Here is an 18,025-nt window from a genome sequence, read left to right on the forward strand (position 1 = left end):
TGTTCAATGAACCATAAACAATTAATGAACATGCACCTGTGGAACAGTCGTTAAGAGACTAACAGCTTACAGACAGCAGGCAAATTAAGGTCACAGTTATAAAAACTTAGGACACTAAAGAGACCTTTCTACTGACTCTGAAAAACACCAAAAGAGAGATGCCCAGGGTCCCTGCTCATCTGCGTGAACGTGCCTCAGGTATGCTGCATGGAGGAATATGGAGTGCAGATGTGGCCAGGGCAATAAATTGCAATGTCCGTACTGTGAGACGCCTAAGACAGCACTACAGGGAGACAGGAAGGACAGCTGATCATCCTTGCAGTGGCAGACCATGTGTAACAACACCTGCAAAGGATCGGTACATCCGAATATCACACCTGCGGGACATGTACAGGATGGAAACAACAACTGCCCGAGTTACACCAGGAACGCACAATCCCTCCATCAGTGCTCATACTGTCCGCAATAGGCTGAGAGAGGCTGGACTGAGGGCTTGTAGGCCTGTTGTAAGGCAGGTCCTTACCAGACATCACCAGCAACAATGTCGCCTATGAGCACAAACCCACCTTCACAGACAGGACTGGCAAAAAGTGCTCTTCACTGATGAGTCGTGGTTTTGTCTCACCAGGGGTGATGGTCGGACTCGCGTTTATTGTCGAAGGAATGAGTGTTACACCGAGGTGGGATCGATTTGGAGGTGGAGCGTCCGTCATGGTCTGGGGTGGTGTTACAGCATCATCGGACTGAGCATGTTGTCATTGCAGGCAATCTCAACGCTGTGCGTTACAGGGAAGACATCCTTCTCCCTCATGTGGTACCTTTCCTGCAGGCTCATCCTGACATGACTCTCCAGCATGACAATGCCACCAGCCATACTGCTCGTTCTGTGCATGATTTCCTGCAAGACAGGAATGTCAGTGTTCTGCCATGGCCAGCGAAGAGCATGGATCTCAGTCCCATTGAGCACGTCTGGGACCTGTTGGATTGAAATGTCTGGGAACTTGCAAATGCCTTGGTGGAAGAGTGGGGTAACATCTCACAGCAAGAACTGGCAAATCTGGTGCAGTCCATGAGGAGGAGATGCACTGCAGTACTTAATGCAGCTGGTGGCCACACCAGATACTGACTGTTACTTTTGTTCAGTTTATTTCTTAGTTGTTGAAACTTTTTATGTTCATACAAATATTTACACATGTTAAGTTTGCTGAAAATAAAAGCAGTTGAAAGTGAGAGGATGTTTCTTTTTTTTAGTTTATATATATTAAGAGAAATAAAACATGAACACAGTAACTATTTCTGTTGGCAGAAGAGCATGGGCTAAACATTAATTTTGGTCAAATGAATCACTTACTAGTTTGTAGGTTAACACATTGTTCAACATGAGAGATGCTGTTTAATGCAATTTATATATATATATATATATATATGTATACACACACACACACACATATATATAGACAAATTGTATTTTTATTTTATTTTTTAAAATTAGCAATAAAAATTGTCCTTTTAATGACAGAAAAACTTGTTTAATAATCATGTTTACAAATTTTTGCAAAATGATCCTGATTATCATTTTAACCATTATTTTGCAGCCCTACCATTTCAACTTGTGTTCAAAAGGTGGGATGCAGGTAAATGGGCACCTCCTGTCTTTCTCTCAACAAACTTAAGAGCTCTGTGAAACTACATTTAAGATGATTTGTTATATTTAATATACTGAAGACTTAAAAAAAAAAATTCTCTTCAATTTTTTAAAAGTTATGAGTACTTCTTAAACATCCACATTCCAGGGACACCCTGCTGGTAATTTCTATATTCTCAGCACTATATGTGATAACGTAAGTATTACACCAAATATACACCTCTTGAAATTTTATTATCATTTGGTCTTTCATAATTTTCTAATCATATTGTGATTTTAGACACAGCTTGTGGGCAAGACTTTTATTTTGCTTTTCCGATGTTGTGACGTCAAACGGGCTGCGCCACTGTTGTGATTCGACTACGGAAAGGTTTGTTTTTAAACGCTTCAGCATTTACGTTGTATTAAAAGATACAAAACGCTCAAAATTCATTTTAAGCTTTTACTAATATGCTCCAATAACATGCTAATATTACCAAAGATTATTTTTTAATATGAAATTAATACAGATTATTACTGAAAGTATTATTGTCATGTTGTATGTGTGCTGATTCTCGTAAATGGCACAACATTATTTCTGATTAAAGTGCATCCACGTATGATGTGATTTTCTTTGCATTTCTTTTTAGTTCTGTTCAGTAGTCCCAACATCTTGCTTGCATAAACGTGACAAAATTTCCAGATGAAACGACTGAGATCTGTGTGACAAACTGCTGTAAAGATGGAGTTTATTAAAGAAGAGAGTGAAGACATCAGTATTACACAAACATGTGGGATAAAAACTGAAGATACTGAAGAACAAAGAGGTTTGTATTTATTCTTGATAAATGCACTCAGCACTTTTGTCCTCATTAGAACGTTTTACTCTTAAATAAATGTATTTTTCAAATGTAGTTTAAAATCATGTACACACATGAAAAGAAGTTTAAAAACTGTAATTTTTAGTGTTGAATGTTGCCCAAACAGACAATTAAAGTATGTGCATCATTAGTGATGACACCTGGTGTAAACAAGCAGAGTATACTGAAGGAAAGATGGAGAGAAAACAAGAGAACAAACCAGCAGACGGGAGGATGCTGGAAAATACTCTAAATACAGCATTGACCGACATGACAGAAGTAGTATGAGTAGTATGCAATTTCGAACTCGACCTCTTTTATACTGAGATATCAACCTCCACGGCATACCATAGGAGAGAGCATCAACTTGGATCATGCGAGTCTTAAAATTCGATACAGTTGACTTTGATGAATGTCCGCACACCTCAGTGTCTGTCAGCGGCGCCCACCTACGACTCCGAAGGCTGTTCAAATTTCTGCCACGCCACGGACTGCAACTCGCATATTTTCCGTTAAATTTGACCCAAATCATTATCAAAGGACATAGATTATTTACACTAGCCTTGTTCATTCTTTAAGAAGGGAAAAACCTTGGTAACTTTTGTGTGTACTGTCTGCCACCTGAATCATACCGACGTGCCCAGTGTTTGATATACCTGTGATATGTCTAGCTGCGACGCGGCGTGGCGCTTCTCGTCCGGTGTGTGACCGGCTTAAGCCAATTGTATAATGGCCCTGACGTCAATGAACTGTGTTCAGTGTTATGACAGTAAATCACCGTTTGCAGATACCAAACAAATAAATGAGGAGAGCCGTAAACTGACATCTACTTGTCGCTAAATTGTCCATGACTTCTCTTATAAAACAGTAATTAAACTCCACACATACTTTGTTCCAAAAGGTTTGTTTAGTGTAAAACATGTTGATGATTAGCGGACAGGCGGTCAATTCATTGACTACATTTACATGGACACCAGAAAGCGGGTTATTACAAGAAAGCAGTGTTCCAGTTTACATGCACTGTTTAAGCAGCATATTCTTTACTTCCATATACATGCAGTTCGGTCAGTAAGCAGATTTCTCCACAGCAATGTAATTTCCCTGTGACGCTTGTTTAAATAACAAACATGGTATCAGAGGAAGACAACTATTTTATTCTCTGTTGCTGTACTTTATTTCCAGATATTCCAGAGTTATTTCTGTGTTTGTCTCCTTAACTTTCTATGTGGCCAGCAGGGGAATTGCGCTTCAACAGTGGGGCTTCCCTTTATGTAAAACTCCAGTATTCCCTCAATGTAGGAGCCCATATGTGAATGTGAGGGACCGTCGATATTTTACAGTATTATGTATAGATGGGTATAGTTTATAGTGTATGTGCTTTTCTCACTGTACTCCCAGAAATGTTTTGTTGACTTGTTGTTGGGCTCCATCCTATGACGTTTGTTTTTCGGTCTGTTCCACACAAATGTGCACTCTTCAAAAACCGGTTAGAACACCCCTTATGTGTTTATATGGCCACATAAGCAGCTTTCTCTGTGAGAAACCTGGGTGTGTTAAACTGCTTTCTCTTAATCACTGAAATGGCGTAAGGAAATCAGCCTTCTCATTTACATGACGTTTCAGAATGCCACTTTCTGCAAAAACCCTGGAATAACCCACTTCCTTAAGTGCATGTAACATAGTCATTATGTTATGAACTGTTTCCTCACAAAAGCAGTTTATTCAGCACACTGAAGCATCTCCTCTATAGACATCTATTCAAAAACAAACCTCTGGCCTCCTTGCCAGTTTAGCACTGCGATAGGCTTTGCTTTGCTACCTTGTAGGCTCCCTCTTGGTAGAGGGGTTCTGGTTTTGTATTATGCTGTTTCCCAGCATACATTGTATGTATGCATCTGAAAATTAGTTTGTTGATTGTGACCATTGTTGAGTTTTGTATACTGAGTGTTGAAGCATATGTGTGTAACTATGCAAAAAAAAAATAGCTTATTAAAGGTTGTTCCATTCTTCAGAGGAAGTATCTGCTCACCTTGTCATAACTAGTGATATGCGCTTTTGAAACGCTTCATGAAGCTTTGAAACTTTTATGAATCATTTATTTCAAACCGATGCTTCAGAGCGCGCGTCAAACTGGCCAAGTCACATGATTTCGGCATACGAGGCTTCATTACGTCAAACTGTTTTAAAACGTTTTGAACTGTTTGCAGATGGACGCTAGGGAGTGCAGATCCCACAGTGAAACCATGAATCGGTGTTAAATGCGGGCTGTAACTGATCTCGAGTCAGTTCAGCAATAACTTAGGTCAGTAAATCAGACTAATTCAAAGAAGAGTTGCTGATTTAAATTCAGTCATTTAAAATTCCTTGACGATCACCTTGAGTTGTTTCCACAGGGAAAAAAAAAAATCTAAATGTTGTGTGTATGAGAAAGATATTTTGTGATTTTTAAAGAGATTTATGTGTTTAACAACAGGTGAATCTGGAATATCTACTATTGTAAAAAGTGCACCTTCTCTTTCTCTTATTATTTAGTACAGCCTATTTTGCAACGCTAGAAATGCTGCATAGTGTAGTGTTTAACACAGGCACCATACAATTGCAAACTTCATTTTCAAATGTTTATTGCACAGTCTGTATTAGCATAAATATTTATAAAATGTGTTTATACAAAACAAAGTGTTGTTTTAGAAAAAAAAAAAATTGTTTGGAATTTAAAATAATTTTGAAACAGTAATCATAAAAGCGTATATATGAAGGTCTACATATTCTGCAAAAATTCAGATCTGTTTATTCCAGGATATTGTAGATTAACATTAAAATAGGACAAAAACAGGGCAGTAAATAATTTCCAATGTATTGTGTCGTAGCTGATTTTGACTTGTCTTCCCATTGCATTTGCACACCAGCAGATGTCCTCAGTGTGCGGTGTTTCGAGCGATTCAAAACAGTGAATGATTTTACGAAGCAATTGGTTCAATTGACTTGAAGTTTCGAAAAGCTTCATTTCTGCCATCTCTAGTCATAAGACAGTAGCAGTAACTCCTCATTCATATGGGCAGCATATCTTTAATTCAAGGAGCGATAATATATCACTTATAGTGTTGAACTTTCACTGAATGAAACCAGTGTATTAAGCAACTATCTTGTGATCACTATCAGTTACCTTAAGTCATCCAACTTAATTCTCTTTCTTCATCGTTGTGCAAACTTACATGTTCTTTTGACACATCATTGAGAACATTTATCACCATAATGGTGACTTCAAATAAAAAAAAAATTTATATATATTTTCAGTGAAACAAAATCCGCAACACTAAATCAAGCCAAACCTCTACTAATTTTCAATCTTTTGTACACATATGAAAAAATCCCAAACGTGCTTCTAGTAGAACATGGTGAAGCTGTATTTGGAGTATTTCTCAGCATCCTCCTGTAAGAAATTGAAACATTAAATTTTTTCTCCAAGAGCCTATTTTATTTGTAGTTTTTATAGTGCCACACAGACACAGTGTTAACAGTTTTTGAGAAAATGAATCTATGAATGGCTTACTCCTAGTTGTCTCTGAATATTAATCTGGGAGAGAAGAACGTATTTTAACACAGATAAAGTTACATACTTCAGCTTTAACAGTTAAACATCCATTTGGAAATGAATGTCCTGCCGCTTTCCTTGACACAACATAGCACCTTGTGCTTATTTCCTGTGTTTATAGATGTAAACATGCAAGAACGAATGAAGTAAGCCAAATCCGACCCTACAGATCAGAACATAAATTATTATCGTAGACTTACTGTAATTAATTGGGGTAAGACAAGGACAGGGTTTTGAACACAAATTTGTTTTATGTACTTGCTCAGTGGAATGTTATAAGTTTTTAACCAAAAAATGTTATGTAGTGCAGTGCAGCTTTAAGTACCGACTGAGGTGACGCTTAAGTGTAGTGATGATATTGATGTTTCCCGATTCTGTTCTTTATTTGATTATATTAGTCTCTGATTAATTTGTGTACATTTCAGTTTTAACTACAACGTTTAGTTCTAACAAGGTTTGTATAGTCATGGAAATCCTGGAAAAATCCTGGAATTTACAAATGAGTTTTTTCAGGCCTGAAATGTCACGGAAAAATAAGTTAACACGAACTGTTTCGGAAAAGTCATGGGCTTTTCTGACAAACTATTTTCTGCAGTACAGGTGTGTTTAGAATTCTTCAAGTTTGGCACGATCGCGGAGCAACGTGAGAAAGTGCTGCTCAGAGGCTTTTAACAATTGCTCCGCACAGAGCAGGATGGAATATGCATTGCTGCGTAAACTGAGTAGAATAGGCGATGAGCAATCATTAAAAGTCTTAATATCACCTACTTTCTCCTATTTTTAATGAATAACATGACAAAAGATGTGCACTGATTGTCATTGATGTCCTTTGATATTTCCCTCGGCCGCTTCCCTCAAATGTCGCGTCATGTGAAACGGAAATTAAATACGGAACGCAATTCTGTTCTCTTAAATACTGGATTATTCCGTATAATACGAGATAGTTGGCAACCCTAATAGACACAGATATAGGTTTGAAAAAACACACTGAATTATATTATTACATAAGAGATGAAAGAAAAGCCATCGGTGCACGTAAATCAATAAAAACTATACAAATCAATAATGAAACTAATCAACAACACATTATCATTAGTTGTGCGCTTGGCATAGAGAACCTCTGTCATTAACGTCACTTTATAGTTGTGAAAACAAGTTTCTTATAGAGAAAAAAAAACACATTTGTAAAATGGCCACAGAGCTGCATCTGAAAAGAGCACATCCCAAGTTGTCCAAAGTATATAGCACTTTAAATAAAACTCTTCAAAAATACTAATTTATGTGGGATGTTTTGGTGCATGGAAAGATTCCTTCTGCTGTTTAATGCGCTGGATACTGTATGTTTATTGCCAGTGCATTACTCTCAGAACATTTTGCTGATTCATTTTCATTTTTAAAAATATCATAAAATTAAAGTTGTCCCAACAGCAGTGATCACTTTTAAAATTCAAATAGACCTATTTCATGGAGCAAATGCGTGCAAACTTGCATCCACCAAACAGAGTGCAATTATTTTGACTAAAATACTGATTTTATGTCAAATTTACCTTTTAATTGAACTGTGTTTAATTGAAATCTTACATGTAATGCAAGCACATTTTTAAGAACAGTAATTGTAATGGGATTCTAACAAAAAATGTGATTTATTGTCATTGTGATTTTAATTTTGTTGATATTTTATAATGTGAAAAGTAGCAAATATACAATTTATATTTTTTGTAGCCTTGTTGTAATTTACATTTTTTGTTGCATGTTGTTTGGAGAAGAATATTGGTGTGGAACTGGGTCAGAAATTAAGAGGGGATTTTTTTAAATACCCTTGTAATAAATTCTTCATTTTGTATTTGTAACATCTGATATGGTGCTTAATATTCTATTATATTCTTAGTTATATATATATATATATATATATATATATATATATATATTATGACATAAAATACAGAATTAGTTTATTGAATTTTTAGGGTAAGCGGTAATAATACATTTTCAATCTTGAGAACTTGTACTAATGAATTGGTAATATTGAAGTCAACAGATGAGACACGGTTTGTTTTAAATGGTAAGAAAAAAAAAAGCCCTCAAAGTAAAAAAAACAAAAAAACAACAACCTTTAAACCCTTTACAGCGGCAAATATGGCCCCTTAATAAAACTAGGTGTGGACATTATTTTTCCAGTGAAATACAGGAAATAAAATGTGTCTATATAATTCGCTTTATCAAAGAAATAATTATTTATTTGGCCTTTGCTGTGTACTGACATTTAATTGGAGCTCAGTTGTATTTCTTGTTTCATATTTGTAATAATTTACTATTTACGTGCTATTTATGTACAATTTAGACCTGATGGAGCTGAAAGAGGAAAGTCAAGAATTGAATAACGTGGAGGAGAAACATCATCAGAAATCTTTTAATTGCTCACTGACTGAACAGAATTTCGCACAAAAAAGAACTCAAAGAACAGGATCTAAAAAAAAATTCACCTGCCCTCAGTGTGGAAAAAGTTTCACACATAAAGGAAACTTTGATATCCACATAAGAATTCACACTGAAGAGAAGCCCTACACGTGTCATCAGTGTGGAAAGAGTTTCACACTAAACGTATATCTTAAGAGGCACCTGACAATTCACACTGGGGAGAAGTCTTTCATATGCATTCAGTGTGGAAAGAGTTTCACTTGTTTATCATATCTTAATGGCCACACAAGAATTCACGCTGAAGAGAAGCCATTTACATGCCATCAGTGTGGAAAGAGTTTCACACTAAAAGGATATCTTAGGAAGCACATGAGAATTCACACTGGACAGAAGCTTATCATATGCACTCAGTGTGGAAAGAGTTTTACAGAAGAAAGCAGTCTTAGGAAGCACTTAAGACTTCACACAGGAGAGAAACCTTTCACATGTTCTCTGTGTGGAAAGAGTTTCACTTATGTATCATACCTAAAAGAGCACACAAGAACTCACACTGAAGAGAAGCCTTTCACATGCCATCAGTGTGGAAAGAGTTTCACACTAAAAGGATATCTTAGGAAGCACCTGAGAAGTCACACTGGAGAGAAGCCTTATATTTGCACTCCATGTGGAAAGAGTTTCACACAAGAAAGACATCTTAGGAAGCACCTAAAGGCTCCAATTCACTCACGGCAAAGTTCTTCGCTCAGAGCTAGTAAGAAGATCGGCACAGCTGAGTGACGACATACTGTTTGCGAAGATTCAGACACCAGCTATGCTGCTGGGGGAGGCGTTTAGAAGAGCAATTAAATCTGAGAATGCACAAGACTACATGTAAAACATCAGCTAATGTGACATTAAAATGTGTTATTAATTACTTCAGGCCTCATTTTAGAAGTAGAATTCACATGAGATCAGTAAAAAAGAAACTGTTTTAACCATTCGATGATGATTTAAATTAATAAACTTTTTTGTTTCACACAATTGTTTACATCATTCATAATGCTAATGTACTAACATGCTGTACACTGCCATAATATCATTTATCCCCTTTTCTCCCAATTTGGAATGCCTAATTCCCACTACTTAGTAGGTTCTCATGGTGGCGTGGTTACCTCAATCAGGGTGGCAGAGGACAAGTCTCAGTTGCCTCCGCTTCTGAGACCGTCAATCTGCGCATCTTATCACATGGCTCATTGTGCATGACACCATGGAGACTCCCAGCATGTGGAGGCTCATGCTACTCTCCGCGATCCACGCACAACTTACCACGCGCCCGACTGAGAGCGAGAACCACTAATTGCGACCACGAGGAGGTTACCCCATGTGACTGTACTCTCCCTAGCAACCAGGCCAATTTGGTTTGCTTAGGAGACCTGGTTGGAGTCACTCAGCACACCCTGGATTCGAACTCACGACTCCAGGGGTGGTAGTCAGCGTCAATACCCGCTGAGCTACCCAGGCCCCAATTACACACTGTTTTTTAAATTTATAATGACACTGATACAACTGCGAAGATGGGTGTATACTTGAATGAATGGCTTTCAGCTGCAAATTGCACATGAATAAAACTTCAGAGTATTTAAGTAGACAAAAATAAAATAAAATGACCTGTTAATGGAAATAGTCTCTATGTGATTGATTATACACATAATTTTTATCAAATTACCAAAACGGTAATGTAATAAGATTACTTTTAATTAGTGTACTTTTTGATAGAGGGATACTGCCCCTTTAATAGCAAAACGGAATATGTTCAAATGTACACTCCAAAAAATATTTTAGTCTGTTTTAAAGATTTACGCATTTCATTTTCATAACAAAATTCCATCCAATTGAATGGAGTAATCCAATTGAATTTTTATTTTTTTATTTTTAGACTACTGAATTATGTCTTGGTTAAACAAAATCTGACAGGATATACCTTAGATTCAAAAGCACTGCAGAGTTTAATTCTGACATGTATTTCAGTTAGCGTTAGACTAATTGGCACCATTCATTAACTTCAGAATGCAATAGGTAGATCACAGGCTATCTTCATCATCATCATTATTATTAATGCAGTGACTCCGGTGGATTTCTTCTGCTAGCTCATGATCCACTGTCCAATATCACCAGCTAACATTTATGGGTGATCCTACATATATGTTTAAGGAGTATTTTAATGACAAAACACTAAAAACAATTCTAGTTTTAAAGAATAGATCGAAGTACATTTAAACCTTTTTAGTGTGTCTTTAATTAGGTTGGCTCAGTGGCTCAGCACTGTCACCTCACAGCTCAGCTGGGCCTTTCTGTGTGGAGTTTGCATGTTCGTGTGGGTTTTCCTCCAGGTGCTCCAGTTTCCCCCACAAGTCCAAAACATGCTGGTTAAATGAATTGCCCCACAGGTGTGTGAGAGTCCCCCAGCCACTGGGGGTTGCATCAGGAAGGGCATCCAGTATAAAACCTGTGCCAAGTCAATGGTCCACTGTGGCAACTTCTAATGAAAGCAGCTGTAAGAAGTGTGTCTTTAACTATGTGTTGTTACCCTGCACTATCAGAAAAAAAGTTAAAAATGTGTACCTTTAGAGGTACAGTGGCTTGTCACTGAGGCAGTACCCTCAAAGGTACATCCGTGTACCCTTAAACATGGGTACATTTTTTGTACCCTTACAGCTTGTACTGTAAGAGGCAAATATGTGCCCTTGGTTACTAACTTGGACCTCAGTGATATGGTACTATAATGTACCCTCGGAAAATGTGCAGATTTAGCCTTTTAAGGGTACTGCCCCAGTGACAAACATTTTGTACTTTATGAATGGCATACTTGTACTCAAAGCATATTAAAAATTATACATTAGGATACATATAATTTTTTTTAGCCATTTTGCTTTAAAAATATTACTAAACATTACATTTTTACTTAAGTACCCTTTAATACTCTCCCAAAAATACATTTTAGGAATACATAAAAGGAGAGGTTTTAATGAACATCACAGGCTGTCTTTTAACACAATGGCAGTTGAAAGTACCTCACTTTAAAGCTTATAGAAAAGAACAAAATGAACAGGTGAACACAAACCACTTCGAAGGAGCATCTCTAATTTCATTTCATATTCATAAGGTAGTCCATGTGACACACAAGTCACACAAACTACTTTGTGAGTATGAGATCTTTTGGGTCCAATAAGCTTTAAACAGAGGCCCTATCCACTGCCATTGCATTTAAAGGGCGGGCTGTGATAATCATTAAAAATATCTCCTGAAACATGAGGGTAAAATATGACCATTTTTATTTTTCGGTGTTAATAGTCTCTTCTTAAATAAAGGACGTCTTTGAATGATTCTTTACTCATATCTTTGCAATAGCACGTCGCAGGAAGTGGGCATATTTTTCATATAAGGCAAAAAAATAAAAATCATGTTAAAAAAAGTAAGTATGCACTGAAGGCTGCAATTCCCCCCTCTTTGATTCTTATTCCCCTGCACACCATCCATTTGATCAGGACTTGAACCATCCTGGTGAAAGCCATTTTCATATGGTGTATCAGCATCACACAGTAAGAAGAAAACATAATGTTAGAACAGTATTAAACCAAAGCAACATCTGCAAAAATAACTTTCCAAGCTTTACTTAATTTGCTATGACAGAACTTACATTATTACATCATTCTGACGAAACAAAAACATTTGTTTGACAATATTTACTACTCATATAATCCGCAGTAATGCCACAGTAAATACCTGGAAGATCTTCTGCAAATATCTCCTTTTCTTTCTTCAATGTGTATTTTGGCCAAAAGGATTTTTCTTGGTACAAGCTCATGCACAATACTAGTGAAGCCCTCCTTGAAGCACTGGACAGTTGATGAATGGATTCTGACAATTTCATCACATAACTGAAAAAAAACTGATAGTAATGGAAAATTAATCATTCACATTAACTTGATATTAAAGTGGTCACACCAGTCTTATAGAAATAGTTCACCCAAAAATAAAAATGATATCTTAACTCACCCTTACAGTATGTTGCTCCAAATATATATATATATATATATATATATATATATATTTCTTCTGTGGAACACAAAAGGTGAATGTTTGAAATCTTCATAGTGTTTATTGGCCATAATGTAAGTGGATGGTGACTCCAAAAAAAAAAAAAAAGCTCAAAAAGAGGGAGAAATACCATAAAACCACAGTAAAATAATCAGTGCTACTTAAACTATATTCCAAGTTTGTTTACAGGATGCAATGAGAACCAGTGAGGTTTTCAGTGCTTTATTGCTTTAATTTGATAGTAAATAAATAACTTAAATTATGTTCTGTTCATCAAAGTGATCACATCACTACAGAAAACTTGGAACACATTGCACATTTTATTTCAAATACTTTTTCTGTAGTTTATGTCCCGCCACCAGAAATTCACCTTCATATTGGTCTGAAATTACATTAGGGTGAGTAAAAGACAGAATTTTCCTAACTATTCAACAACTTTTCAGCAATCTAAAAATATTAAAATGCCCAAGTGACAGATAAATGCTGTGCCTCTCTCATTTTCATGTCCCCTGGTCTTTTCAATGTAGTTTTAACCTACAATTCCACGTACACTGAAATCAAACATGTATTTTAAGATGATAGTTGACAATATTATTTGTGATATTACTTACACTGGAGAGTCATTCCAACTTCTATCTCCCTTCTCCATCATGAAAACGTTCGCTGCATCCAGTCTTTAACAATCAAGGTATTTGGTAGCATCTTGCCATACAGTACATGCAAAATATTTACATGTCCCTCAAAGGTGCATCCTCATCAGTGACAGCAAACTCCTGTTGAGCCTAATAAAAAGTGCAGAGGAAAATATTTGTTCAATCTCAAATGTAAAAATTTTTTCCCATCTGAACTTACATTTTGCAACCATTCAAAGAAACTATGATACTCTTCAGTTATAAAGAGTATTTATGCTATCACTGATTAAAAGCTATATGTATTGTGAAAAGCACTATACAAATAAAAATGAAGACTTAAAATATATGTCCTCTAAAGCATTATTGTGCACTTGGCTGGCTAATGTGTTATACTACAGCAATCCACTCACTGCTGACACAGACCTGTGACAGGCTCTTTGCAGTTTCTTCAGACTGTATGACTGTGTCCAAATTTCTCCTTCCTCCTCTCCTCATCAAGAATCAGAGCACTCCAAGATATTGGTGCCAAGTATGCTAACAAAAACAGAGTAACAAAAGCATGATCAAGGAGTACAAGCAATAAATGTCATAATACTTGGATTTATTGTGACCATGCTGTAGATGGGGAAGCAAAACTGTAATAAATCAACAATGTTTTTTAATACTTTGGGCATTCAGAATTAACACTGGCATCTTTCCAAATGCAATTGCGCATATTAAAAATGATATTGTTGCTTGTAGATGGAAAACAATCATAGCCAATACACATTTGCTGCACACCGGCCCAAAGCTCCAACTCTCTGGTGTGGTGAGCAGCGTTAAGCGGATTTCTGTACCCTTACATGCGTGGTGCAAGAAATCAGTTCGACAGACTAAAGTGTTTAAATGAAGAAAACGTGACAAAAAATTTCTTGAGGTGGAGTAGCTTTGGTATAAGCGGAACGTTTAAGGGCGAATCATCACGATAATTGGTCCGACTGTCATCATTGTTTCATGTTTATAACTCAGAGGGATGCAAACTCATGAGGGGAAAAAAGTTGAGACAATCACTGATCCACGAACATGTTTTCAGGGGTTATATTTTTTTAAAGAATAAGATAAAAGTGTCAACTTAAGCTATTTTAATGATTCAAGTTAAAAATTAACTGCAAAACAAAGGGTATTTTGGTGTGACTTGCTTCTGTTTCACAAATCTGTTCAGTTTAATTAGTTTAGTGACCACTTCTGGAGATGCCATTTGAATAAGTCATTGAATCATTTTGAGATTTTCACTACAGAAATCTGCCATGAGACTTTACAGTATTTAAATGTAACAGTCCTGCTCGACCCGCTCCGAGCGGGATTCGAACCGGCATGGGAGGCAGGCGCACTAACGAGGAAGCTAAAAGCTACATCATCCAGCATCAATCTCTAGTGCACCTCTTGAGGCCAGGGGTGTGAGGTTTACACATACCGCACAGCAGTCACGTACCAGCTGGCTCCTGTTACATAAGCATTATAAGAACAAAGCAGATCTAAAATTTCCATTCAGTTTGTGAACTGCCAAGCATGACTTTCCATCCAAAAATAACAACAATAATAGTCTAATAATATTAATGAATATCAATTACGTCTTTACCTTCTCCAATAAAATTTGCATGTCAAATCTACTGACTTCAGTAGAATGTTTAAGCATTATAAGAACAAAGCAGATCTATTGTATCATTTTCCTATAACCTTTAAACTGCTAAGCATGACTTTTATCAGAAAAGACAACAATAATAATAAAAATAATAATTTTGAGTTTCAATAATGTCCTTTCATCACTGTAAAGTGCATTTCTCATGAGCTGAGTCGAGGCGTCAATGCTCTGTTCAGCACTAGCATCAAGCGGTGCTTTTTGCCCTCCACGTGACAAGCGTTGCAGAAAGCATCACAGACGGGCGAATTTACGAGCTTCCCACGCAAGAAAGCAGGAGGTGTGCACAATAAACAAAAACATCTCCCCTGACTGTATATTGCTCTGGGCCCCTTTCCCATGAATATAATACAGTTTAGAATTTGTTGTGGGGCCCCCTGGACCTTTGGGCCCCTAGAATCATTACCACCTTTCACCCCACTAGCTACGGCCCTGCTTCATAGACTTCAATGTATTCAGCAGCGCTGACACGAATCATATGAAAGCCCCTCAACGTGTATAAACATCAGTCACTTTTATGCATTAATTTGTCATTTAAACTTTAACCTACTGATTTATTGATGTAAACTAAGGAGCTAATTCACTGTTACTTAAACCTACTCTGCCATCTTCTGGTTCCATTCAGGTATTTTAACATCAAAGTTGTTTTTGTATGGCTATATTCTGTTACAAATTAGGCATTTATCTTGATTATTCATTTTGTCAAAAACTAAATACCGGCAGAAAACGGATATTTACTGATGGCTGAGAATGTTTAGCAATTTATATACAATTATAAACTCAAAGTTTCCATTTTGCAAAACAGCTTGTCCTAACAGCAGCTGATCATTGTAGTACTTTAAATACTTTACGGCATGAGTGTGTTCATTTGCATGTCAACCAAAAGAAGTGCAACAGAGAAAGGGTTGGCAATTATTTTGACTAAAATATTGATTTTGATCAAATATTGTTAATATATCGAACATCAAATTAACCTTTTCAATTTAACTGTTTTATTTAAATCTTACATGTAACACAAGTAATATTTTAAGAACAGTAACTGTACTGGGTTTACAACAATAACATTTTCTTTATTATCATCTATTATTTTTATTTTTATTTTTTTTACTTATTGTTTATTGCTTCTTCTAGCAAATTATATAGAAGACAATAATATACCCCAGGTCCCCAAACCATGCATAAATGCATGGAATGAACTAGAGCCACATTACACAAAATAGACGCAATATAGACACACAAAAAAGTGACATTATTTCACAAATGACTTTTGTCACAAATCTACCCACTTGTTCATTATAACATGTGTATAATGTATTATACAGATAAATACTTATGGTGCACAGTACATTTATCGTTTGAAAGTTTACCACACAATAAGTATGCACAAAGTAGCTAAGGGCAAGTTTATTTCCAAATAATTCAATATATCCTGAATTGTTGTCCAAAGCTGATGCACTTGCTCACACTCCCAAAGAAAATGTAACAAATGTCCTTCTTTCTTCTGAGATTTGTTCCATAACCATCTCCAAAACAATAAACATTATTTATAATCTTATTTTTTATAATTTTATTATCTTCCATGAGGTCCAATGATTATGTTCTAAAAGTTATTATTTTTATTTTTTATTATTTTTTTTTGCATTAAAACAGTCACAATTTAGTAATATATGATCATCTTCCACCCTGTTTTAGGGCCTGTGTTTAAAACGCTCGGTTTTGGCCTAAGCGCATCTTTAAAACTTTAATGTAAATGCCCACTGTTCTGATTGGCTAACATCATGCAGCCCCTCAAATTCAGCAAACTCAATCGGAAGAGAGTGAACAAGTCTCTTAACATTATAAAACTAAATTTCAGGGTTTACACATAACGCACATTCAACACATTGCATCTGAATATATGAAACTGTTCATCTGAAGCACAAATGTTAACACTGAGCTCCATAAACTATCAAACAGTCATGACATTTGAAATATTCATGAATGAAATGATTTACTTAAGTTTTTGAAGTGTTTTTGTCTGCCCCATCCTTCAATAACAGTTCCTTTGCAAAGCTTGAATTGTATTATGACTGTTCTACAAGCAATCCATGCTGACGTGAGCCGAAAAAAACGAACACATCATAGTCCAAAGACAACAAACTAAAATGGTCAAAGACGTCCTAAGTTTACATACACCAACAATTAAAAATAGTGCAGATGGGCGAAAAAAGTGTCCATGACAGAGGCAGCAGCTGAATGAGAGAATTGCTTCTCCCTTTCAGAGTTATAACTTGACAACGCGTCTTTTAAAAGCGTCGAGATACATGGCAGCGGTCAAAGAGTCTGTGTAGTTATATATACAAAATAATCAAAAATAGTCCTGATGGATTCCCTTTGGTATTATGTTAGGAATAGTTAGCCACAGAAGGCCTGCCATCTTGACTTGAACTGCGCCAGTGGGCGGGGCCAAGGTTGCGATGATGCATAATCAAAGAAATAATAATTTATTTGGCCTTTGCAGTATACTGCATTAAATTGGAGTTGTTGTATTCCTTGTTTCATAATTGTCACATACTAACTATGTTTATTTTAGACCTGATGGAAGTGAAAGAGGAATGTCAAGAACTGAACGAGGTGGAGGAGAAATACCAGAAACCTCATCATTTCATTACTATTGAAAAATCTTTTAGTTGCTCACTGACTGAAAATAAATTCTCACAAAAAGGTACTGGAAGAACAGGATCAATAATTTATTTCACCTGCACTCCAGTGTGTAAAGTGTTTCATACAAAAAGGAAACCTTAACACACTTAAGAATTCACAATGGAGAGAAGCCTTTCACATGCCATCAGTGTGGAAAGAGTTTCACAGAGAGAGGAAACCTGAAGAGTCACTTGTGACTTCACTCCAGAGAAAAGCCTTTCAGATGCCTTCACTCTGGAAAGAGTTTCACAAAGAGAGAAAACCTTGAGTGTCACATAAGAATTCTCACTGGAGGGAAGCCTTTCACATGTCACCAGTGTGGAAAGAGTTTCACACATGTAGGACACATTAAGAGGCACCTAAGACTTCACACTGGACAGAAGCCTTCACAAGCCTTCAGTGTGAAAGGTGTTTCACATGGGCAACAAATCTCAAAATGTATCTGCTCTCTAGGGATTGCAC

General features: G+C 36.4%; 3 protein-coding genes across 14 annotated transcripts in view; 1 reads left to right on the forward strand and 2 right to left on the reverse strand.

The window, feature by feature from the left end:
* LOC127442957 (gastrula zinc finger protein XlCGF8.2DB-like) overlaps nt 1-10,124 on the forward strand; it is a 261,498-nt gene extending 251,374 nt beyond the window's left edge. For 6 of the 10 annotated variants that reach the window (XM_051701404.1, XM_051701407.1, XM_051701405.1 and 3 more), the window contains exon 3: nt 8,418-10,124. In XM_051701404.1, coding sequence (XP_051557364.1) covers nt 8,418-9,271 — 854 coding nt within the window. In that variant the 3' untranslated portion in view covers nt 9,272-10,124. Of the gene's footprint in view, nt 1-1,949; nt 2,016-2,274; nt 2,452-8,417 lie in introns of those variants that run through there. The other 4 variants (XM_051701402.1, XM_051701401.1, XM_051701400.1 and 1 more) reach the window with 2 other exon arrangements.
* The window catches only part of LOC127442936 (gastrula zinc finger protein XlCGF8.2DB-like), a 426,143-nt gene that overhangs the window by 258,322 nt on the left and 149,796 nt on the right, over nt 1-18,025 (reverse strand). The window lies entirely within an intron of this gene.
* Nucleotides 1-18,025, reverse strand: part of LOC127442873 (gastrula zinc finger protein XlCGF57.1-like) — a 291,640-nt gene that overhangs the window by 221,858 nt on the left and 51,757 nt on the right. The gene's annotated exons all lie outside the window — the stretch shown is intronic.

Source organism: Myxocyprinus asiaticus, chromosome 6, assembly GCF_019703515.2.
Source record: "Myxocyprinus asiaticus isolate MX2 ecotype Aquarium Trade chromosome 6, UBuf_Myxa_2, whole genome shotgun sequence".
Taxonomy (NCBI): Eukaryota; Metazoa; Chordata; class Actinopteri; order Cypriniformes; family Catostomidae; genus Myxocyprinus; species Myxocyprinus asiaticus.